We start from the raw sequence: 24,864 nt of genomic DNA, 5'->3' as shown, positions 1-24,864 counted from the left end.
GGTTAGGGTCTACCCAGAGGGTTTAGGGTCTACCCAGAGGGGTTAGGGTCTACCCAGCGGGGTTAGAGTCTACCCAGAGGGGTTAGGGTCTATCTAACTCCAGGAGGTTAGGGTCTACCCAGAGGGGTTAGGGTCTACCCAGAGGGGTTAGGGTCTATCTAACTCCAGGGGGTTAGGGTCTATCTAACTCCAGGAGGTTAGGGTCTACCCAGAGGGGTTAGAGTCTACACAGAGGGGTTAGAGTCTACCCAGAGGGGTTAGAGTCTACCCAGAGGGGTTAGAGTCTACCCAGAGGGGTTAGAGTCTATCTAACTCCAGGAGGTTAGGGTCTACCCAGAGGGGTTAGGGTCTACCCAGAGGGGTTAGGGTCTATCTAACTCCAGGGGGTTAGGGTCTATCTAACTCCAGGAGGTTAGGGTCTACCCAGAGGGGTTAGGGTCTAACTAACTCCAGGAGGTTAGGGTCTACCCAGAGGGGTTAGGGTCTACCTAACTCCAGGAGGTTAGGGTCTACCCAGAGGGGTTAGGGTCTACCCCGTGTGGTTAGGGTCTATTTACTTGAGCAGGGAGCAGCAGAAGGCACGTAGGGGTTCGTGGTTGGAGCGTCTGATGTTATGGGTCACCATGCCGTCCAGCTCCTCCCTGGCAGAGAGCAGCTGGGGTTTGTTCAGGGTGTAGCTGGCACTCTCCCTGGCACAGTCCTCTATGTTGTGGGCCTCATCCAGAACCACAATCTGACCCTTCAGGTTGATCTGCATCTGCAGGGGAGGAGAGGGGAAGGGGGGAAAATATGACGTACAGAGACAGCCTCCCCTCACTCCTTTTCTCCCCCAGTAGACATGCAGTGGGTTTGACCAGGTGGTGGTCAAAGAATATGTTCAGCTAAAAGTAAAGGAGAACACATCTATACTTCAATTGTGTGAAACCACCTTTCTTCTGGCCTGCATCCTCATCCCTCACTCCAACAACAATTCCCTCCATCCCACGCCCCACCTTGCATCCTCCTCACCCCAGCCCCAGACTCACGCTCTCCCTGATGAGGGGATCCAGTAGGTAGTTGTAGGGACAGAAGATGATACAGGCTTCCTGCATGAGGTCCCTGGCAGCGTAGTAGGAGCAGGCCCTCAGCCGGCCCCCCAGCCGAACCAGGTCCTCTATGTCCCAGGCCTGGTGGAGACCATGGACCCACTGCAAAGTGTTCTGGTCCTGCATCTTGTGCACGCCGTTTTTGAAGCGGCACGACACGCCCTGCGTGTGGTAGGAAAAAGAGAGAGGAGGAGTTGTTTTCATCCTTGACAATACACACATGAAAAGTTATTTAGTTCAGCACACTGGTGACCTTGAGGACCTCTCAGAACCGACACTTTGGTCAAAAGACCTTCATCGTGGTTTACACACATAGTACATGAGTCTGTTGGCTGGAATTTACCCTCGCCCCAAACAATATTGTAACAAATTCCCTAAGATATTGGTAATGCCAGAAGAGTTGATGTTGGTATCAGGCTATATTGAGTGTGTATATGTCAGTGTCAGAAGGCCCATTACCTGGTCATCAGAGGTGCCTCAAATACCACCATGCCACAACCAGGCAGCTCCCCGGTGACACACACGTGATGACTATACTCCGTTACCGCCAAAGGCATGGAAAAGCAGCTATCAAAGGGGCGGGTGAGCCCTCACTTTCTGCCAGACATCAAGGATAAACTTTGGCACTTAAAACAGTTTTGTTTCAAACGGTTCAGTGTGTGTGTGTTTGTGCGTGTGTGTGGCGAAGGTGAAAGGATTAGCGTCCACTCAAGTAATTGTTGGGGCAATGGCAGCTTAGGGGTGCGATTTGACTTCATGACTCCACAAAAAGAGAAAGCACAACAGAGGAGTCTTAACCCAATTGAGCTCAGTCAAAGCCAGAAGGTGGGGTGTATTGTGCAGTAACAAGAGACTGGCTTTAGACAGGGCCTAGGTGACTGGAGAGTGGAGGGGGTGGAGGGATAAACAGGGCTGGTAGAAGTAGGATGAGTGCAATGGAACTGTGGTCATTCTATCCTCTGGGGTTGTCGCGGGGACACCCACCCTCTGTAACAGATCAGGATGTGACACTGTCACCGTGTCGACTTTAGACAGAGGAAGACAGGACAGGTAGACACCTCTGGTGACAGCGCAATAGGGGCTTATTATACGATCAGTCTCACATTTGTGTGTGTATGTGCATGTAATAGGTGCTCATTACACTAGACACCTCACCTTGAGGAGAACAGGAGTTAGGACCGTAACACTGACTATAAAGAGTCTCCCATCAGACACAAAACCTGTCTGAAGCCTCATCGTCCTGCTTGAGAGTCTGTCTGACCGATTGGAGATATCATGTCATTGCCACCCGGGGCGACGGTGATGGGGGTTTTCTGCCTGTCCTTTAACTGTGGGGTTGGGTTACGAATCCTTTCTTTCTAGAGCTCAGAGGCGGCTCGAATTCACACTTTAAGTGTCTGTCACTGGGATTAGAAACACCACTCAAACTCAGGATTGGAGGTGTGTGTTTCCATTTCTGAGGAGGAGTTGGAGGTTGGGGAAGCAGGCCAGCAATAGGACAGTCGTCAGTTAAAATTCCAGGTTTTATTTTTAACAAGAGTGTATAGGGTTGCAAAGCTAACTGTAGTTTACCAAAATTACCGGAATCTTCAGTAATTAAGAGGAAATCTTAAATCACTTGAATCACTTAAAAAATGTATACATTTTTTACATCTGTGTCTATATTGGCCATGAGTTTCAAGCAGATAGACAAGACCATATGGTTCAAGAGAAAATAGTCAAATACATACTGACATAGTCAAATACATACTGACAGTCAAATACATACTGATGTAACAGTATAATTTTAAACCGTCCCCTCGCCCATACCCGGGTGCGAACCAGGGACCCTCTGCACACATCAACAACAGTCACCCTCGAAGCGTCGTTACCCATCGCTCCACAAAAGCCGCGGCCCTTGCAGAGCAAGGGGAACTACTACTTCAAGGTCTCAGAGCAAGTGACGTCACTGATTGAAACGCTATTTTGCGCACACCGCTAACTAAGCTAGCCGTTTCACATCCGTTACACTGACATAGTCAAATACATAAGTGTGTAAAAAAATATATAAAGGATATCATGCTGAAACCCTCATATTAAACACCAATGATACTCACTGCGTTGATGGTTTATATTTAGGAAAATGTTTTACAGATTTGTCATTCTATTTTGTATTTGAAAATCATATTTAATTATTTCTCATGTTTAATATGTGATAAGGACACAGAGATAATTACAGACTCCTCTACAAATCTAAAGCACCAAAAAGGACCACCAGGTATCTTGTGATAGATTACATAAAATCCTTGAAAGATACCAATTTTCTAGAAGTTTACTAGTAAAACTTTGAAAAATTTCTAGAAATATACCCTCCCTTTGCAACCCTATGTGTGTATTAGGTCTATGTATGTGTAGGTCTGTATGTGCTGTGTGTCTATACTCTACTCACATTCTTGGCTTCCAGCAGTTCCTTGCAGCGTTCGTTGCGGTTGGAATGAGGCACCACCTCTGGGTGAACACACGTGTGGTCCCTACTGGACAGAATGGTCATGGGGGCGGAAGTGTAGAGGGTACGCTTCATCTCGTGGGCGACCTGAGTGATCTGTTTGTGGGTGCGCGTGCCAAAGAAGATCTTGGGGACTTGTTTCTTCTTGCCCTCTTTGTCCTTCTCCTTTGAAGACTTCCCCGCGGCTCCATTCTGACCGCCTTTGGATGAGGCACAGGGGCAGAGAGAGCAGGACACCATGGGGGACTGGTGGACACATGAATGAAGAGATGGGGGGAGAAAGAAGATAAAAGAACAAGATATCAAGAGAGATTCTCTTCAATTTTACATTGCTCACTAGAAAAAAAGTTAATGACCAATACCAGACAATTGGTGAACTCTATATGTTCTAGTAGTTAACATATAGGAAAGTATAGCAAGAATGTGTATCCACATAATACTGCCTGTCAGCCATGGTTAGATGACATTCTCTGACTACTGAAGGCTGATAGGTGGCCATTGTTGGGGATGTGAAAGTGTAGCTGCTTTTTAATTGGCTGTCAGTAACCACAGTGGATGTGTGGCGTCCCTTTCTCTTGACACACAGGTGAAGCGTAGCCGACAGAGCTGCTGAAACCAATACCAGTCAGGTGGTGAGCTCTTTTAAGTGGGACACTCCAACCCTTTCAATAACACTAACATAAACCTTAAGCTTAGTAACTGCAATAACTCCTGCTTTTAAAATAATAAGAAATCCCTCACTCTCTTCCATCTTTTACAATCTGGCACCAACTGGTTTATATCCCTCACCGTATAAAGGAAAGCTCAGGGTGTGTGTTACACCTCTCTGCCAGCAGATCAAGCTAGCTGAGCCTGTGGTGCTTCAGTTGAGACGAGAGGGGCTAGGCGGTTCAGGTAACCCTCCTTAATGCTCCTTCTCAAACCATTCAATACTACAATGTGTGTTAGGGGACCCTAACTGAGCTCAGCCACTTTTCCCTTGATTGAACAGGTATTCACTCTCACTCTCAGCATCACACATGGGGCAACAGGCAGCGGCGATGGGTGGAATTGTCCAGTGTTGAATGAATGAGCCGATGTGTGTCTGTTGCAGAGGGTAGCCAACACCATCAGGCCCCGTTAGTTAGTTATCTACATTCCATTCCAGGGGGGTGTCTGCTCGCTCCTGAGCCCAGCGAAGCCCCAAACCGTGTCAGTCTGCGCCTTGGATGGGGACAGGCATGTAAAGGGATACCCTTGTCAGCAGTTTCCTGCTGCTGCCTCTTGACAAGAGTCTCTTTTCAGCAGTGACCCCATCCTCCCACCTGTCGATGAATAAGTCATTATTTGCCATGATCTCGCCGTAGGAGGAGGGACATGCGGAGGGGCCTATTTAACGTGGCAGCAGCAGGAGGTAAGGTGATCAGGCTCTGTTGCCCAGGCGAGTCGCGGAGCCGCAAAGCCGACTAGTCTGTTCCAATGATGTGGCCCTGCTGTAACCTGATCCTACTAGGGGACCCTAGAGGCCCCTCTGTTTATTCATCATGTCAGCTCAGGGTTCTTTATCCCCTTAACTCACAGAAGCTGCCTCCCAAATGTCACCCTATTACCTTGCTTGTGGCTTCTCCCTACAGTGTTCATAAGAAAACCCCTCAAAGATATCACTTGGTATGTTTCAAACAGTACTAGAGTCATCCTTTTTGTCAGGGCAGCGACAGTCAAAACCATGCCCTGGATGTAGGTGTTGGTGTGGTTCTCAGTCACTCAGTATACTTTTGGCCTCGTAGACCTAGCAGATTCCAGCCCTGTGTGCCTTTGAGTTTCAGCATTGCACAGCTGACACTTGAGAGACAGGAATCTCACACTCCGGGGGGCCAGGTGATGGCGGTGGGGGTTGGCGGGGACAGGCTGGCGCCGCTCGCTGGACGCCAATTTGCTCCTCAGTCCTCAGTCTTTAAGGTTCGGAATGCATTCCAGTGGGAGGTGGGGTGCACATAAACACACACAGGGGTGGGCTGGCTCAGTCTTAAAAAGATGATTGCAGTGCCATCCTTATCAAATACCTTAGGAGACATGACACAAACTAGCCATCACCCCTCTGCTCTGGAGTGAATCCCAAATGGCACGCTATTCCCTATATAGTGCAATACTTTTTAACAGGGCCCATTGGGCTCTAGTCAAAAGAGGGGACTGTTTATGCAATAGGGCCCCATTTTGGATGCACCCTGGTCTGCAACTGGCACAGGTGTGAGGTTGTGGGGCCCCCTGAATGGCTACCCAGCCTTCCCTCCTCAGAAAGCATGCGTTTATCCCTTTAGGTCCCAGGGCTCAGTAACCAGCAGGTGAACTCCATTCAATATTTATCCCTGGCTTTCACAGATCAGCGGCGAGGCAAACCCTCTTAATTAAAAGTGGAGCTCTATCCCATCAAAGAGCCCCATTCATGACTTCAGTCAGCAGTTCACAGCAGAGACGAGCCGTTCAGTTATCAGCTGGGGAAACCAAGATGAACAGCAGGAGGGAACTTTCTTCACCTACCACCTCTCTTCATTTCTTTTTTACCCCCTTCTCCTCCTGCAGCCTAAAAACAAGCTATATTACATGACACATTCACTTGGCACACAAGAAATGTGAGAACAATGCCAAATGGAGCACAGCCACAAATTAAATAGGCTATGATGCCACCCAGTGGACACAATGTAGTACTTAGCGGTACAAAATTGGGTAGCAACAGTAAAATATTTATCTTCATGGATTCTAATGGTTGGCATTAAAGTGGTAGTCAGTTGAGCTGATCCTAGATCAGCATTAAAAAGCAACATATCCTTAGTTAAAAATAGATGTACTCACAAGTGTGCCTCAGGGGGCAGGTCCATCAGTTAGGGCTGGGCGATATGGCCAAAATAATTATCATATCACAATATTTTCCTATTTTTTTAACAGTATGCCGGTATGTGACTGTATTTTATGTTTTTGAATAATAAAACAGTTCTAAATATGTTTTATAAGTAGTGCATGAGCCTATGATGGAAACAAATGAATTCTAAGTGATTTGAACGGACTTTCTACATTCTGATGGTTTTATACTCAACCAAACTAAATCAAATCTAAGTTTATTGGTCACGTACACAGTTTACCAGATGTCATAGCAGGTGCAGTGAAATACTTATGTTACTAGCTCCTAACAACGCAGTAAAATATTAAACAATACAAAATAACAAAAAAATAGGAAATCAAGAAAGGTCAGAACTAGGTCACAACGGCCTGGGAAAGTAGTCCAATTTGTAGAACTTTTCATTAAATTTAGCACTGTATCAAAATATCTTTGTAGACGGTAAAAATCCATCTTGGTATGTGGATCTGTACCGGTATACACAAAATATTTCACAGCCCTACCATCAGTTGAGCTGATCCTAGGTCAGCATTAAAAAGCAACATATCCTTAGTTTAGAATATAAGTACTCACATAGTGCGCCTCAGGGGGAAGGTCCATCAATTTAGATCAGCACTCACAGGCAACTGGCAACATATCCTTAGTTAAGGTACAGTAGATGTACTCACACAGCAGTTTCTATCAAGTGGCAGGTCTATAGTCTGTGCCTGGGTACTCAGCTCCACCGTCCAGGTCTGTGCTCCAGGCACTGGCCGCTCTCCTTCTGGCTCATCATCTATAAACACCACTCCCGGCTCCAAGCACCTCCTCTTACGACCCTGAGGGAAACAGAGAGTAAGGGTTTATGTTATTATTGTGTCATTATCAGCACAGGCCTGCATAGATTATAAGATCTTTATATCTTTTTTATGTAGTTCCTGAGATGTCAAATACTTCTTTAGGCATTCAAGGCAGCAAAGAACTGAAAATCAACAGACATGCAGATTTTGTATACCCTGGAACTTGAAACAGGGACAAATCAGAAAGGTTAAACTTATTGTTAATATGGCTACCCATAAAAATACGTTAAATTCTATAAGGTGTCCTACCTTCTGCTCCATGGCAGGGGTGCGAATGCGTTTCCTATCAGGCTGGAAGTCATCATCCTCGGAGGTGAGGGAGGTCTGGAGCTTGTCAGACAGACGAGAGGCTAGAGACTTGGGCTTGTACTCCTCTGGTGGAGGGGGTACTGAACAGACAGAGACAAAGGTATCAGCATTTGTATTGAATTGAAAAAATGTACAAACTGAGCTGAGCTAGGGGATTGGGAGTATGATTTACACAGCAGTACAGATTTCTTTTCTCAATCCATTCCTGAGGGGATCCAACGGGGTGCACATTTCTGTTCGAACTCAGCATGAATACACTATATTCAACTAATAAAATAATCACCAAGCCCTTCATTTGTTGAATCATATGTTTTATTAGTGCTGGGTTAGAATGGAAATATTCACCCCCTGGGCATCCCAATACTGAAATAACACTTATTTTAACAATATAATACATCAATAAAATCTATTTAGTCTCAAATAAATAATGAAACATGTTCAATTTGGCTTAAATAATGCAAAAACAAAGTATTGGAGAAGAAAGTAAAAGTGCAATATGTGCCATTAAAAAAGCTAACATTTAAGTTCCTTGCTCAGAACATATGAAAGTTGGTGGTTCCTTTTAACATGAGTCTTCAATATTCCCAGTTAAGAAGTTTTAGGTTGTAGTTATTATAGGAATTATAGGACTATTTCTCTCTATACCATTTGTATTTCATATACCTTTTGGCTATTGGATGTTCTTATTGGTACTTTAGTATTGCCAGCCTAATCTCGGGAGCTGATAGGCTTGAAGTCATAAACAGCGCAATGCTTGAAGCACAGCGAAGAGCTGCTGGCAAATGCAGGAAAGTGCTGTTTGAATGAATGCTTACGAGCCTGCTGCTGCCTACCACCACTCAGTCAGGCTGCTCTATCAAATCATAGACTTAATTATAATATAATAACACACAGAAATACGAGCCTTAGGTCATTAATATGGTCAAAACCCGTAAACTATCATTTCGAAAACAAAACGTTTATTCTTTCAGTGAAATACGGAACAGTTCCGTAATTTATCTAACGGGTGGCATCCCTAAGTCTAAATATTGCTGTTACATTGCACAACCTTCAATGTTATGTCATAATTATGTAAAATTCTGGCAAATTAATTACAGTCTTTGTTAGGAAAAAATGGTCTTCACACAGTTCGCAACGAGCCAGGTGGCCCAAACTGCTGTATATACCTTGACTCTGCTTGCACAGAACGAGAAGTGACAATTTCCCTAGTTAAAATGAAATTCATGTTAGCAGGCAATATTAACTAAATATGCAGGTTTAAAAATATATACTTGTGTATAGATTTTAAGAAAGGCATTGATATTTATGGTCAAGTACACATTGGTGCAACAATAGTGCTTTTTTCACGAATGCGCTTGTTAAATCACCCGTTTGGTGAAGTAGGCTATGATTCAATGATAAATTAACAGGCACCGCATCGATTATATGCAACGCAGGACAAGCTACATAAACTAGTAATATCATCAACCACGTGTAGTTAACTAGTGATTATGTTAAGATTGATTGTTTTTCATAAGATAAGTTGAATGCTAGCTAGCACCTTACCTTGGCTCCTTGCTACACTTGCATAACAGGTAGTCAGCCTGCCACGCAGTCTCCTCATGGAGTGCAATGTAATTGGCCATAATCGGTGTCCAAAAATGCCGATTACCGATTGTTATGAAAACTTGAAATCGTCCATTCCGATTAATCGGTCGACCTCTAACACTGACCAACATAGTGGATGGCTAAGTGGTTAGGAATCTCACTATTACTATTTTTCAACTAAGATTACCTGGGTCTGTGGGAGAAGATGAGCTCTGTGCCATCACTACCTCCGGTGAGCCTGTGAGGTCCACCACCACAGTGGCTAGTGCTTTGGGCCTGTTGTCTGGGACACTGGCGCGTTTGCTATGACAGGCACACTGACAGGGGGTGGTGACCGCTGGCTTCTTACCCTCTGTAGGACTGCTGCCGTCCTGTTCAAGCTTACCTGGACACACACAGGACATACATACTGGAATCCTCATCACAGTTAACCTCAGAGACGATGAATTCTAGTATGCAGCTGCAGAATATGCTACACTTGAATATACACTACATGCAGTAATGCTTTATGTGGACCAGAAATTTAAAATAAAGTATTGCTTGTGAATGCAAATAAGCCAAGAATCAAAACTCATAAGAAGTTGTCTAAACAGCACCCTTACCATATTGTGCCTGCTGCCAGGCCAGGGCAGAGCAGAGCAGGGCTAGGCTCTTGCCACTCCCTGTAGGGCTCTCCAATAGACAGTGCTGTCCATGATTCAGCCCTCGCACTATCTGGGGAGACAATCACACACAACAACAGGGGTTAGTCAGTCACACACTCAATAACAGACTGATAACACAGAGTAGGCTAACTGCATACAGTATTTATGGGATATGGGGTGAATCTCAAAAGTTGTCCGCTCCTCAGATCTTATCCTCCAGTCTCCTTGCTTCCCTTTGACCTTTTAAGGAGAAGGCAAGGAGAGAGGAGGAGGAATCAAGAAAAGACTTTTGAAAATCACCCATGGTTAAAAGTGTGTGATGCTTACACACTTACAGAGTTCATCATGGCCAGCTGCGAGGGGTAGGCTTTGCAAGGGAACTGTATCTTCACCCCTCCTATGGTGTACTCCACTGGGGGAGCAGCCATGGTGACTGCCTTGTCCAACTGATATACTATCTGGGGAAAAAATCAAAACAAGCTTGAAGCTAGTAACGTTACATGTTGCTGCAAATGACAATATCATTCACATCAATTGGTCACATCCCCCTCACAATATGGCTCTGACTAGTTAACTAGCTAGATCTAGTTATTTGCGAAATATACGTCTCTGCATCTAGTTATGGTAGCTTATCGAGCTAGCAAGCAATGTGTCATAACGCACACAGCAAAAATAACATCAAGCGCTAAAATGTAACGTTTGCTACTGGAAACAGACTGCTTGCTTCTTAAGGTAAGCTTAAGCTAACTAACGTTAACCGCTTTCGCTTTTATGTGTGATTTGAAGTACCAGGTAACTAGCTAGCTGTCCTTGCTAGCTTGTATAGCCTCCATCTACCACAACTTTCAGCAAGCATAAACGATCTAGCTATTTACAATATCAATTAAATTCATATTTGAATGGTGTTAATTTACCTTTGCAGCTACAAATTTGATATACACGACTTGTTAGCTAACTGTAAACATACTTGACTAGCTAGCTAGAAGTTCCCGCCGTGGAAGCAAGTCCCACAAACCAATCAGATTGGATAAAAACATATTCGTCACGAAAAATGAGAGGTGACAGTAGCCAATTACCACAGAGCATTTGCTGGGGTCTCCCATGTGCTAGCAAAATATGAACATGTATAATTGACTACATTACAACAGTTTTGTAAATAACATTATACATTATCATGCTAAATGTGTTTTTTTTTTATGGAGGACCAAACATGCCATCATTATAAATGCATAAATAAATAAATATAAATGGATGAATGAATGCACACCTAGATACATAATTATTTAAATAATGAATCCCACTTTCAGTCATTTATATTATTTCTTCATTTATTTATGTATTTCTTCCTCCAAATGTAATAAGCAAAAACATATTGGTGGTATCTAACACACCATAAATTAATTAATGTCACGGCGCAGTGCTCTGTTGCATTTGCCTGGGGTTGGTTCAGTACATCAGAACGGTGTTTAACATTCATTAAACAGAACCGGTAATGTACTGAACGACCAGTTGAACAACGGCGTGATTATAGTGGCCCAGGCGGCAGTCGTCTATAGTGTACTGCGCCAGGGCTCTCTGTTATCACTTCAACTCTGGCGAAGTCATCAGGCAACTTCATCCAAAATGTTAAGAACTAACGGGTTCACTTCTGTTTCTGTTGTACCAGCTAGCTGACTCAAGTTTTTGATGCATGCCTCTATAAACGGGGTCAGTGTGCTAGCTTAGCATACACCGGTGCCTCCCTGAACTTGCCACTGACTGGACTTGAACCAGGGCCTGCTTGACAATGTGCTAACCGATTGCGCTATGCAAAAGCTACTAATTGGATAGCCCCTTCAGCGACATTTCAAGCTCGCTGTGGAGTGCGTTCTTAACTCGGTTACACTTAACTTAACTCCGAAAAGCAGGTAATCTGTAGAGGTGTCGTTTTCAGCAGCATTAGCCAGCACTACCAAGTCTCTAACTACTGCTCGCCTGATCTACTTGCCAGAAGAATTGGGCTACTGTAGCTTTCAACCGGTTTTAAATATCTCAAATGTGTGTAGTTTGATTCATTACTTTCGGACCATCAGAACCAGGCAATCAAGCAACACACCGTGAAATTTATCAATCAATCCCACTGTGTCATTTCAACATCTAGTTTTGATTTACATTTGGTTGAGTTATCAACTAAAGTGAATTCAAAATAAAATCCTTCAAAAAAATTCACCATGTCATTGGAATTAGGTTAAGAGTAAAAAACAAAACATAATTCCCTTACGTTGATGACTTTTTGCAAATCCAATCAGTTTTCCACAAAATAACAAAATTGATTCAACCAGTTTTTTTGCCCAGTGTTAGATACCACCCACAGATGTTTGATTGATACACACTCATTATTATATTGGACAAAGAAATACAGAAATATATCAATAAAATTAATAAATAATTAGATAATAGATAATGAATGCATTTGGGTTAGTATTTTGGTGTTTTCCGGCTGATTGATTTATGTACGGATTTATTTATTAATGTATTTTTGTGTGCATTTATTTCTTATTATGGCAGATTTGGTACTCCATTTTTGTTTTACAATGTCTGGGTATTGTGAGTGAAATTCCGGTGGTGGTACAGGAACAGAAAAAGATTGGTAATCAATCAAACAAACCTGGCCCTGGTCCAAAATGGCAGATAATTCCGTTTTCATACAGTCATTGGTTTGCACCGCTCCAGGGGGGCCCTGGCAGCATCTCTTTTTTTTCATGGTAAGAATCCAACTGCGTTTGGATGAATTTGGATGAAATGAACTAAATATTTGACATTTCTGTTTCGGAAAGTTTTCATTAGCCTACAAAATAGGCTAATGTTTTTTAAGACGTTGATTCAGATAAGGGGGCACTGCAAAAAAGAATGCCAGTGAACAGCTGCTTGGCATGAACACATACAAAAATCATCAGCACACTTTTATGTAAATAGGCCTAACCTACCATAATTTATGATAAGTCGCTGATTGATATAGACTGCAATTATGATATCGTTGGATCACAGTTCTTTAAAACAGATACTTTATTTTGAGTTGCAAAACATTCAAGACAGCCCCTTTAATCACTCAGTGTTCTGAGTAAAATTATTTTGAGACCACAACACCCCCAAATTCCCAGCCACAGTCCCACGTACGGTTTAGACATGAGCTGTACACAGAGGGTACAAAACATTAGGAAAACCTGCTCTTTATATGACAGACTGACCAGGTGAATCCAGGCTATAATCTCTTATTGATGTCACCTGTTAAATCCACTTCAATCACTGTAGATGAAGGGGAGGAGTCAGGTTAAAGAAGTATTTTTAAGCCTTGAGACACAGATGGTGTATGTGTGCCATTCAGAGGGTGAATGGGCAAGACAAAAGGTTTAAGTGCCTTTGAACGGGTTATGGTAGTAGGTGCCAGGTGCACCGGTTTTAGTGCCTCAAGAACTGCAATGCTGCTGGGGTTTTCACTCTCAACAGTTTCCAGTCAACTTGACACAACTGTGGGAAACACTGGCTTCAACGTGGGCCAGCATCACTGTGGAACACTTTCGTCACCTTGTAGTCCATGCCCGACGAATTGAGATGGTTCTGAGGGGAAAAGGGGGAGCAACTCAATATTAGGAAGGTGTTCCTAATGTTTTGTACACTAAGTGTTTGTGGCAGTAACTCCAGACAATCACAGACTATAAAGGGAAAGGCAGTCACTTCGTGGACACTCGCTCCCAGACAAGCTACAACTTCTTTGCCCGCTTTGAGGAAAACACAGCCGTCTATGCGGGCCACCGCTGCTCACGAGGACTGTACCCTCACAAGGCTGCCGGCCCAGACTGCACCCCAAGCCGCGTAATCAGAGCATGTGCAGACCAGCTGACTAGAGTGTTTATGAACATGGGAAATCTCTCCCTATCCCAGTATGTTGTCCCCACTTGCTTTAAGATGTCCACCATTGTTCCTGTACTCAAGAAAGTCAAAATAACTGAACTAAATGACTATCGACCCATAGCACTCACTTCTGTCATCATGAAGGGCTTTGAGAGGTTCATACAGTATCACCTCCACCTTATCCAACACCCTTGATGCACTGCAATTTGCATACCACCCCAACAAATCCACGGATGATGTCATCACACGGCCCTATCCCATCTGGAAAAGAGCAATACCAATGTAAGAATGCTGTTCGTCACTAAGCTCGGGGCCCTGGGTCTGAACCCTGGCCTGTGCAACTGGGTCCTGTACTTCCTGGCGGGCTGACCCTTGGTGGTGAAGTTAGGCAACAACATCTCTACCACGCTGATTCTCAACACATGGGCCGCAACGGGTGTGGCTGAAATAGCCAAATCATGGGCATTAATATGGAGTTGGTCCCCCCTTTGCTGCTATAACAGCCTCCACTCTTCTGGGAAAGCAGTTCTACTAGATGTTGGAACATTGCTGCGGTGATTTGCTTCCGTTCAGCCATGAGCATTAGTGAGGTCGGGCACTGATGTTGGGCGATTAGGCCTGGCTCACAGTCTGCGTTCCAATTCATCCCAAAGGTGTTCAATGGAGTTGAGGTCAAGGCTCTGTGCAGGCCTGTCAAGTTCTTACACACCGATCTCGACAAACCTTTTCTGTATGGACCTTTCTTTGTGCACTGGGCCATTGTCATTGTGAAACAGGAAAGGGCCTCCCCCAAACTTTCGCCACAAAGTTGGAAGCACAGAATCATCTAGAATGTCATTGTATGCCATAGTATTAAGATTTCCCTTCACCGGAACTAAGCCCAAACCATGAAAAACAGCCCCAGACCATTTTTCCTCCTCCACCACCAAACTTTACAGTTGGCACTATGCATTGGGGCAGGTAACGTTCCTAAACCTCGGACTGCCAGATGGTGAAGCATGATTCATCACTCCAGAGAATGTGTTTCCGCTGCTCCAAAGTCCAATGGAGGCAAGCTTTACATCACTCCAGTCGACGCTTGGCATTGTGCATGGGGATCTTAGGCTTGTGTGCGGCTGCTCGGCCATGGAAACCCACTTCATGAAGCTCCCGACAAACAGTTATTGTGCTGATGTTGCTTCCATAGGCAGTTTAGAACTCGGTAGTGAGTGTTGCAACCGAGGACAGACAATTTTACGCGCTTCAGCACTGGGCGGTCCCATTCTGTGAGCTGATGTGGCCTACCACTTCGCGGCTGAGCCGTTGTTGCTCCTAGACGTTTCCACTTCACAATAACAGCACTTACAGTTGACCGGGGTGGCTCTAGCAGGGCAGAAATTTGACAAACTGACTTGTTGGAAAGGTGGCATCCTATGACTGAAAGTCACTGAGCTCTTCAGTACAGGCCATACTACTGCCAATGTTTGTCTATGGAGATTGCATGGCTGTGTGCTGAAATAGCTGAATGCACTAATTTAAAGGGGTGTCCACATACGTTTTAGCTGTGTATGTGTGTATAATAAATATATAATATACTGTATGTGTGTATACACAGTACCAGTCAACAGTTTGGACCCACCTACTCATTCAAGGGTTTATTTTTTACTATTCTCTACATTATATAATAATAGTGAAGACTTCAAAACTACGAAATAACACATATGGAATCATGTAGTAAGCAAAAAATGTGTTAAACAAATCAAAATATATTTTATATTTGAGATTCCTCAAAGTAGTCACCCTTTGTCTTGATGACAGCTTTGCACACTCTTGGCATTCTTTCAACCAGCTTCATGAGTTAGTCACCTGGAAGTATTTAAATTAACTGGTGTGCCTTGTTAAAAGTTAATTTGTGGAATTTCTTTCCTTATTATGTTTCAGCCAATCAGTTGTGTATACAGAAGATAGCCCTATTTGGTAAGACCAAGTCCATATTATGGCAAGAACAGCTCAAATAAGCAAGGAGAAATGACCATCATTTCTTTAAAACATGAAGCTCAGTCAATGCGGAAAATTTCAAGAACTTTGAAAGTTTCTTCAAATGCAGTTGCAAAAACCATTAAGCGCAATGATGAAACTGGCTCTCATGAGGACCGCCACAGGAAAGGAAGACCCAGAGTTACCTCTGCTGCAGAGGATAAGTTCATTAGAGTTACCAGCCTCAGAAATTGCAGCCCAAATAAATGCTTAAGTAACAGACACATCTTAACGTCAACTGTTTAAATGTTTTAATTTAAAAATATGTATTTTTATGGTCGAATTGCTGCAAATAAACCACTACTAAAGGACACCACTAAGAAGAAGAGACTTGCTTTGGACAAGAAACACGAGCAATGGACGTTAGACCGGGGAATGTGTCCTTTGGTCTGATGAGTCCAAATTTGAGATTTTTGGTTCCAACCGCTGTGGCTTTGTGAGACGCAGAGTAAGTGAACGGATGATCTCTGCATGTGCGGTTCCCACTGTGAGTGTGGAGGAGGAGTTGTGATTGTGTGGGGATGCTTTGATGGTGACACTGTCTGTGATTTATTTAGAATTCAAGGCACACTTAACCAGCATGGCTACTACAACATTCTGCAGCGATACGCCATCCCATCTGGTTTGCGCTTAGTGGGACTATCATTTGTTTTTTCAACAGGACAATGACCCAAAACACCTCCAGGATGTGTAAGGGCTATTTGACCAGGAAGGAGAGTGATGGAGTGCTGCATCAGATGACCTGGCCTCCACAATCACCTGACCTAAACCCAATTGAGATGGTTTTGGATGAGTTGGACCGCAGAAAGAAGGAAAATCAGTCAACAAGTGCTCAGCATATGTGGCAACTCCTTCAAGACTTTTGGAAAGCATTCCAGGTGAATCTGGTTGAGAGAATGCCAAGAGTGTGCAAAGCTGTCATCAAGGCAAAGGGTGGCTACTTAGATTCTCAAATGTAAAATATATTTTGATTTGCTTAACACTTTTTTGGTTACTACATGATTCCATATTTGCTATTTCAAAGTGTTGATGTCTTCACTATTATTAAACAATGTAGAAAATAGTAAAAATAAAGAAAAACCCTTGAATGAGTAGATGGGTCCAAACTTTTGACTAGTACTGTATGTGTGCGTTCTGGACTCTGACATTGCTAGTCTTGAGATTATTTTATTTTCATTATTTTGTATTTTTTTGAGTGGTGGTATTTTTTGTATTGTTAGGTATACTGCACTGTTGGAGCTTGAAACATGAGCCTTTCGCTGCATCTGCGATAACTTCTGCAAAATATGTGTCCCGATCAGTACGATTTGATTTGAACTAGCTGTTTCCACAGACATGCTCCTTAGCTCTATCTTTACTGCCTGCATTGCATATAGCACACATTATTACATTTCTGAGATAGATAGCTGTCTCACCACAGAACCATATTTGTTCCTAACCGTTGCCCATATTTTTCCCTTAGTGACTAAAATGCAGATTAGTACCAGAAGTCCTTATTCCTAGCGACAGGATGCAAAGCCACAAAACCACACAAAACATTTTGGAAGCTCTTAGTGCATGACAAATGGCACCCTATTCCCTATATAGTGCACTACAATGGCACCCAAAATAGTGCAATATATAGGGTGCCATTTGGGACACATCCCTTGTCTTTGGAATCAGCATGTCTCGTTGCTGAGGTCAATGGAAAATATCTGTGGTTTGACATTATATTTAAAGCAGCAGTCTAAAAAACAGCAGTCTAAGACCAGTTGGCTTGGCTCACTTATTCTTTCAACCAAGTTGCTACTACTTCAGACAACATTTTTGCCAAATAAGGGCAAAGTTGAACTTCAGACGAAAACGAAATGGACATTCAACCTACCATTTCTCTGGTTGGCCGGATGATTTGGATGTTTTACAGAGTATCCATTTTGCATTCTGAAGTGTGTTGATTTGAAAAACAGAAAATGCATATGCTCATAAAGTCAGCTGTTTTGTGGATACACTCCACTTATAAACCCTATCAGTTAAAATCCAATTGAATGTCCAGCAGAGGTCAGTGTTGTCTATAATAAACACCATTGACAGGACATCATTACCTCAGCTTGGTGGTTGCGTTATATTGTGAGTGCACTTGCATAGTGTTGCTGTATGGTTTGTCCAGCAAGTGCTGTTCCTCTTTCTGGCCTGTCTTTGAGAGGGGTAAGTGTGAGTGAAAGAGGAGAAGGGAGAAATGGACTGAAGTTAGAGGAGTAGAAGAGATCAGAGGGAGAAACAGACTGAACATGGAGCAGAAAATGAGCAGAGGAAACAGAGATGGAGAAAAGTTGAATGGGGAATGTGGAGGAGGATAGGAGAGAAGGAAACGGAGTGAATGTGGAGGAGGATAGGAGAGAGGGAAACGGAGTGAATGTGGAGGAGGATAGGAGAGAGGGAAACGGAGTGAATGTGGAGGAGGATAGGAGAGAGGGAAACGGAGTGAATGTGGAGGAGGATAGGAGAGAGGGAAACGGAGTGAATGTGGAGGAGGATAGGAGAGAGGGAAACGGAGTGAATGTGGAGGAGGATAGGAGAGAGGGAAACGGAGTGAATGTGGAGGAGGATAGGAGAGAGGGGGAAACATAGGAAACTTGAGTTTAGGCGACAGAACCAGAGGCTGGACACCTGATATCACCTTATCCTCTCGGCAACCCCTCAGCAACCTCCCGGCAACCCTGACACACTGAAAGAATTAGTCCTGTCGCCCAGCGTTACGGCTCTCCTTTCCCCTGCTTTCCCCAGCCTGCCAGACCCCTCGGCTCTGATTTATATTAGGTTTCTTATCTAATAACTCCAACTGCAGGAACCGTGGACCCAATGCTGTTTAACAGCAGCTGTAAAACAAAAGTTGTAAAAACACAGCACACTACAGCCACAAACACACCCCAACTCCTTATTCCATCACACAGACCCCAACCAACTCCCTCCATGACACAGGCCCCAACCAACCCCAACGCCCGCCATCACACAGGCCCCAACCAACCCCAACGCCCGCCATCACACAGGCCCCAACCAACCCCAACGCCCTCCATCACACAGGATCCAACCAACCCCAACGCCCTCCATCACACAGGCCCCAACCAACCCCAACGCCCGCCATCACACAGGCCCCAACCAACCCCAACACCCTGCATCACACAGGATCCAACCAACCCCAACGCCCTCCATCCCACAGGATCCAACCAACCCCAACGCCCTCCATCCCACAGGATCCAACCAACCCCAACGCCCTCCATCACACAGGCCCCAACCAACCCCAACGCCCGCCATCACACAGGCCCCAACCAACCCCAACGCCCTCCATCACACAGGATCCAACCAACCCCAACGCCCTCCATCCCACAGGATCCAACCAACCCCAACTCCCTCCATCACACAGGATCCAACCAACCCCAACTCCCTCCATCGCACAGGATCCAACCAACCCCAACTCCCTCCATCACACAGGCCCCAACCAACCCCATCTCCCTCCATCACACAGGCCCAATCCAACCCCAACTCACACCATCACATAGGCCTCAACCAACCCCAACTCCCTCCATCACACAGGCCTCAACCAATCCCAACTCCATCCATCACACAGGCCCCAGCCAACCCCAACGCCCTCCATCACACAGGTCCCATCCATCCTCAGCGCCCTCCATCACACAGGTCCCATCCAACCTCAATGCACTCCATCACACAGGCCCCAACCAACCCCAATGCACTCCATCACACAGGTCCCATCCAACCTCAATGCCCTCCATCACACAGGTCCCATCCAACCTCAATGCCCTCCATCACACAGGCCCCAACCAACCCCAACGCCCTACATCACACAGGCCCCAACCAACCTCAACGCCCTCCATCACACAGGCCCCAACCAAACCCAACGCCCTACATCACACAGGCCCCAACCAACCCCAACGCCCTACATCACACAGGCCCCAACCAACCCCAACTCCCTCCATCACACAGGCCCCAAATGAACTCCCTCCATCACACAGGCCCCAACGAACTCCCTCCATCACACAGGCCCCATCCTCATGGTCCATGAGGGCATAATGAGACAGTAGAAGACAGACAGCAGCAGTATGGTCCATGAGGGCATAATGAGACAGTAGAAGACAGACTGCAGCAATATGGTCCATGAGGGCATAATGAGACAGTAGAAGACAGACTGCAGCAGTATGGTCCATGAGGGCATAATGAGACAGTAGAAGAAAGACTGCAGCAGTATGGTCCATGAGGGCATAATGAGACAGTAGAAGACAGACTGCAGCAGTATGGTGAGGAGGGCATAATGAGACAGTAGAAGACAGACTGCAGCAGTATGGTCCATGAGGGCATAATGAGACAGTAGAAGACAGACTGCAGCAGTATGGTCCATGAGGGCATAATGAGACAGTAGAAGACAGACTGCAGCAGTATGATCCATGGGGGCATAATGAGACCGTAGAAGACAGACTGCAGCAGTATGGTCCATGAGGGCATAATGAGACAGTAGAAGACAGACAGCAGCAGTATGGTCCATGAGGGCATAATGAGACAGTAGAAGACAGACTGCAGCAGTATGGTCCATGAGGGCATAATGAGACAGTAGAAGACAGACTGCAGCAGTATGGTCCATGAGGGCATAATGAGACAGTAGAAGACAGACTGCAGCAGTATGGTCCATGAGGGCATAATGAGACCGTAGAAGACAGACTGCAGCAGTATGGTGAGGAGGGCATAATGAGACAGCAGAAGACAGACTGCAGCAGTATGGTCCATGAGGGCATAATGAGACAGTAGAAGACAGACAGCAGCAGTATGTTCCATGAGGGCATAATGAGACAGTAGAAGACAGCCTGCAGCAGTATGGTCCATGAGGGCATAATGAGACCGTAGAAGACAGACTGCAGCAGTATGGTGAGGAGGGCATAATGAGACAGTAGAAGACAGACTGCAGCAGTATGGTCCATGAGGGCATAATGAGACAGTAGAAGACAGACTGCAGCAGTATGGTCCATGAGGGCATAATGAGACCGTAGAAGACAGACAGCAGCAGTATGGTTCATGAGGGCATAATGAGACCGTAGAAGACAGACTTCAGCAGTATGGTCCATGAGGGCATAATGAGACAGTAGAAGACAGACTGCAGCAGTATGGTCCATGAGGGCATAATGAGACAGTAGAAGACAGACTGCAGCAGTATGGTCCATGAGGGCATAATGAGACCGTAGAAGACAGACTGCAGCAGTATGGTCCATGGGGGCATAATGAGACCGTAGAAGACAGACTGCAGCAGTATGGTCCATGAGGGCATAATGAGACAGTAGAAGACAGACTGCAGCAGTATGGTCCATGAGGGCATAATGAGACAGTAGAAGACAGACTGCAGCAGTATGGTCCATGAGGGCATAATGAGACAGTAGAAGACAGACTGCAGCAGTATGGTCCATGAGGGCATAATGAGACAGTAGAAGACAAGCTGCAGCAGTATGGTCCATGAGGGCATAATGAGACAGTAGAAGACAGACTGCAGCAGTATGGTCCATGAGGGCATAATGAGACCTTAGAAGACAGACTGCAGCAGTATGGTCCATGAGGGCATAATGAGACAGTAGAAGACAGACTGCAGCAGTATGGTCCATGAGGGCATAATGAGACCGGAGAAGACAGACAGCAGCAGTATGGTCCATGAGGGCATAATGAGACAGTAGAAGACAGACTGCAGCAGTATGGTCCATGAGGGCATAATGAGACCTTAGAAGACAGACTGCAGCATTATGGTCCATGAGGGCATAATGAGACAGTAGAAGACAGACTGCAGCAGTATGGTACATGAGGGCATAATGAGACCGTAGAAGACAGACTGCAGCAGTATGGTCCATGAGGGCATAATGAGACAGTAGAAGACAGACTGCAGCAGTATGGTCCATGAGGGCATAATGAGACAGTAGAAGACAGACTGCAGCAGTATGGTCCATGAGGGCATAATGAGACCGTAGAAGACAGACTGCAGCAGTATGGTCCATGAGGGCATAATGAGACCGTAGAAGACAGACTGCAGCAGTATGGTCCATGAGGGCATAATGAGACAGTAGAAGACAGACTGCAGCAGTATGGTCCATGAGGGCATAATGAGACCTTAGAAGACAGACTGCAGCATTATGGTCCATGAGGGCATAATGAGACAGTAGAAGACAGACTGCAGCAGTATGATACATGAGGGCATAATGAGACCGTAGAAGACAGACTGCAGCAGTATGGTCCATGAGGGCATAATGAGCCAGTAGAAGACAGACGGCAGCAGTATGGTCCATGAGGGCATAATGAGACAGTAGAAGACAGACTGCAGCAGTATGGTCCATGAGGGCATAATGAGACCGTAGAAGACAGACTGCAGCAGTATGGTGAGGAGGGCATAATGAGACAGTAGAAGACAGACTGCAGCAGTATGTTCCATGAGGGCATAATGAGACAGTAGAAGACAGACTGCAGCAGTATGGTCCATGAGGGCATAATGAGACAGTAGAAGACAGACTGCAGCAGTATGGTCCATGAGGGCATAATGAGACAGTAGAAGACAGACTGCAGCAGTATGGTCCATGAGGGCATAATGAGACAGTAGAAGACAGACTGCAGCAGTATGGTCCATGAGGGCATAATGAGAACGTAGAAGACAGACAGCAGCAGTATGGTCCATGAGGGCATAATGAGACAGTAGAAGACAGACTGCAGCAGTATGGTCCATGAGGGCATAATGAGACCGTAGAAGACAGACTGCAGCAGTATGGTCCATGAGGGCATAATGAGACCGTAGAAGACAGACTGCAGCAGTATGGTCCATGAGGGCATAATGAGACCGTAGAAGACAGACTGCAGCAGTATGGTCCATGAGGGCATAATGAGACAGTAGAAGACAGACTGCAGCAATATGGTCCATGAGGGCATAATGAGACAGTAGAAGACAGACTGCAGCAGTATGGTGCATGAGGGCATAATGAGACAGTAGAAGACAGACTGCAGCAGTATGGTGAGGAGGGCATAATGAGACCGTAGAAGACAGACTGCAGCAGTATGGTCCATGAGGGCATAATGAGACCGTACAAGACAGACTGCAGCAGTATGGTCCATGAGGGCATAATGAGACAGTAGAAGACAGACTGCAGCAGTATGGTCCATGAGGGCATAATGAGACCGTAGAAGACAGACTGCAGCAGTATGATACATGAGGGCATAATGAGACCGTAGAAGACAGACTGCAGCAGTATGGTCCATGAGGGCATAATGAGACAGTAGAAGACAGACGGCAGCAGTATGGTCCATGAGGGCATAATGAGACAGTAGAAGACAGACTGCAGCAGTATGGTCCATGAGGGCATAATGAGACCGTAGAAGACAGACTGCAGCAGTATGGTGAGGAGGGCATAATGAGACAGTAGAAGACAGACTGCAGCAGTATGTTCCATGAGGGCATAATGAGACAGTAGAAGACAGACTGCAGCAGTATGGTCCATGAGGGCATAATGAGACAGTAGAAGACAGACTGCAGCAGTATGGTCCATGAGGGCATAATGAGACAGTAGAAGACAGACTGCAGCAGTATGGTCCATGAGGGCATAATGAGACAGTAGAAGACAGACTGCAGCAGTATGGTCCATGAGGGCATAATGAGAACGTAGAAGACAGACAGCAGCAGTATGGTCCATGAGGGCATAATGAGACAGTAGAAGACAGACTGCAGCAGTATGGTCCATGAGGGCATAATGAGACCGTAGAAGACAGACTGCAGCATTATGGTCCATGAGGGCATAATGAGACAGTAGAAGACAGACTGCAGCAGTATGATACATGAGGGCATAATGAGACCGTAGAAGACAGACTGCAGCAGTATGGTCCATGAGGGCATAATGAGCCAGTAGAAGACAGACGGCAGCAGTATGGTCCATGAGGGCATAATGAGACAGTAGAAGACAGACTGCAGCAGTATGGTCCATGAGGGCATAATGAGACCGTAGAAGACAGACTGCAGCAGTATGGTGAGGAGGGCATAATGAGACAGTAGAAGACAGACTGCAGCAGTATGTTCCATGAGGGCATAATGAGACAGTAGAAGACAGACTGCAGCAGTATGGTCCATGAGGGCATAATGAGACAGTAGAAGACAGACTGCAGCAGTATGGTCCATGAGGGCATAATGAGACAGTAGAAGACAGACTGCAGCAGTATGGTCCATGAGGGCATAATGAGACAGTAGAAGACAGACTGCAGCAGTATGGTCCATGAGGGCATAATGAGAACGTAGAAGACAGACAGCAGCAGTATGGTCCATGAGGGCATAATGAGACAGTAGAAGACAGACTGCAGCAGTATGGTCCATGAGGGCATAATGAGACCGTAGAAGACAGACTGCAGCAGTATGGTCCATGAGGGCATAATGAGACCGTAGAAGACAGACTGCAGCAGTATGGTCCATGAGGGCATAATGAGACCGTAGAAGACAGACTGCAGCAGTATGGTCCATGAGGGCATAATGAGACAGTAGAAGACAGACTGCAGCAATATGGTCCATGAGGGCATAATGAGACAGTAGAAGACAGACTGCAGCAGTATGGTGCATGAGGGCATAATGAGACAGTAGAAGACAGACTGCAGCAGTATGGTGAGGAGGGCATAATGAGACCGTAGAAGACAGACTGCAGCAGTATGGTCCATGAGGGCATAATGAGACCGTACAAGACAGACTGCAGCAGTATGGTCCATGAGGGCATAATGAGACAGTAGAAGACAGACTGCAGCAGTATGGTCCATGAGGGCATAATGAGACCGTAGAAGACAGACTGCAGCAGTATGATACATGAGGGCATAATGAGACCGTAGAAGACAGACTGCAGCAGTATGGTCCATGAGGGCATAATGAGACAGTAGAAGACAGACGGCAGCAGTATGGTCCATGAGGGCATAATGAGACAGTAGAAGACAGACTGCAGCAGTATGGTCCATGAGGGCATAATGAGACCGTAGAAGACAGACTGCAGCAGTATGGTGAGGAGGGCATAATGAGACAGTAGAAGACAGACTGCAGCAGTATGTTCCATGAGGGCATAATGAGACAGTAGAAGACAGACTGCAGCAGTATGGTCCATGA

General features: G+C 45.5%; 1 protein-coding gene across 2 annotated transcripts in view; it reads right to left on the bottom strand.

The window, feature by feature from the left end:
• The window catches only part of LOC135552846 (Fanconi anemia group J protein homolog), a 47,675-nt gene extending 36,859 nt beyond the window's left edge, over positions 1 to 10,816 (bottom strand). For both annotated transcript variants that reach the window (XM_064984749.1, XM_064984750.1), the window contains exons 1-9: positions 10,736 to 10,816; positions 10,157 to 10,279; positions 9,780 to 9,891; positions 9,365 to 9,562; positions 7,531 to 7,670; positions 7,111 to 7,260; positions 3,514 to 3,816; positions 1,026 to 1,247; positions 558 to 757 (exon numbers count right to left, since the gene is read on the bottom strand). In XM_064984749.1, the coding sequence (XP_064840821.1) occupies positions 558 to 757; positions 1,026 to 1,247; positions 3,514 to 3,816; positions 7,111 to 7,260; positions 7,531 to 7,670; positions 9,365 to 9,562; positions 9,780 to 9,891; positions 10,157 to 10,249 (1,418 nt within the window). In that variant the 5' untranslated portion in view covers positions 10,250 to 10,279; positions 10,736 to 10,816. The remainder of the gene's footprint in view (positions 1 to 557; positions 758 to 1,025; positions 1,248 to 3,513; positions 3,817 to 7,110; positions 7,261 to 7,530; positions 7,671 to 9,364; positions 9,563 to 9,779; positions 9,892 to 10,156; positions 10,280 to 10,735) is intronic.
• Positions 10,817 to 24,864: the final 14,048 nt, after the last annotated feature.

This window comes from Oncorhynchus masou, chromosome 13 (genome assembly GCF_036934945.1).
Source record: "Oncorhynchus masou masou isolate Uvic2021 chromosome 13, UVic_Omas_1.1, whole genome shotgun sequence".
Classification (NCBI taxonomy): domain Eukaryota; kingdom Metazoa; phylum Chordata; class Actinopteri; order Salmoniformes; family Salmonidae; genus Oncorhynchus; species Oncorhynchus masou.
The sequence above is the reverse complement of the archived record's forward strand: the minus strand, read 5'-3'. Positions and strand labels throughout refer to the sequence as shown.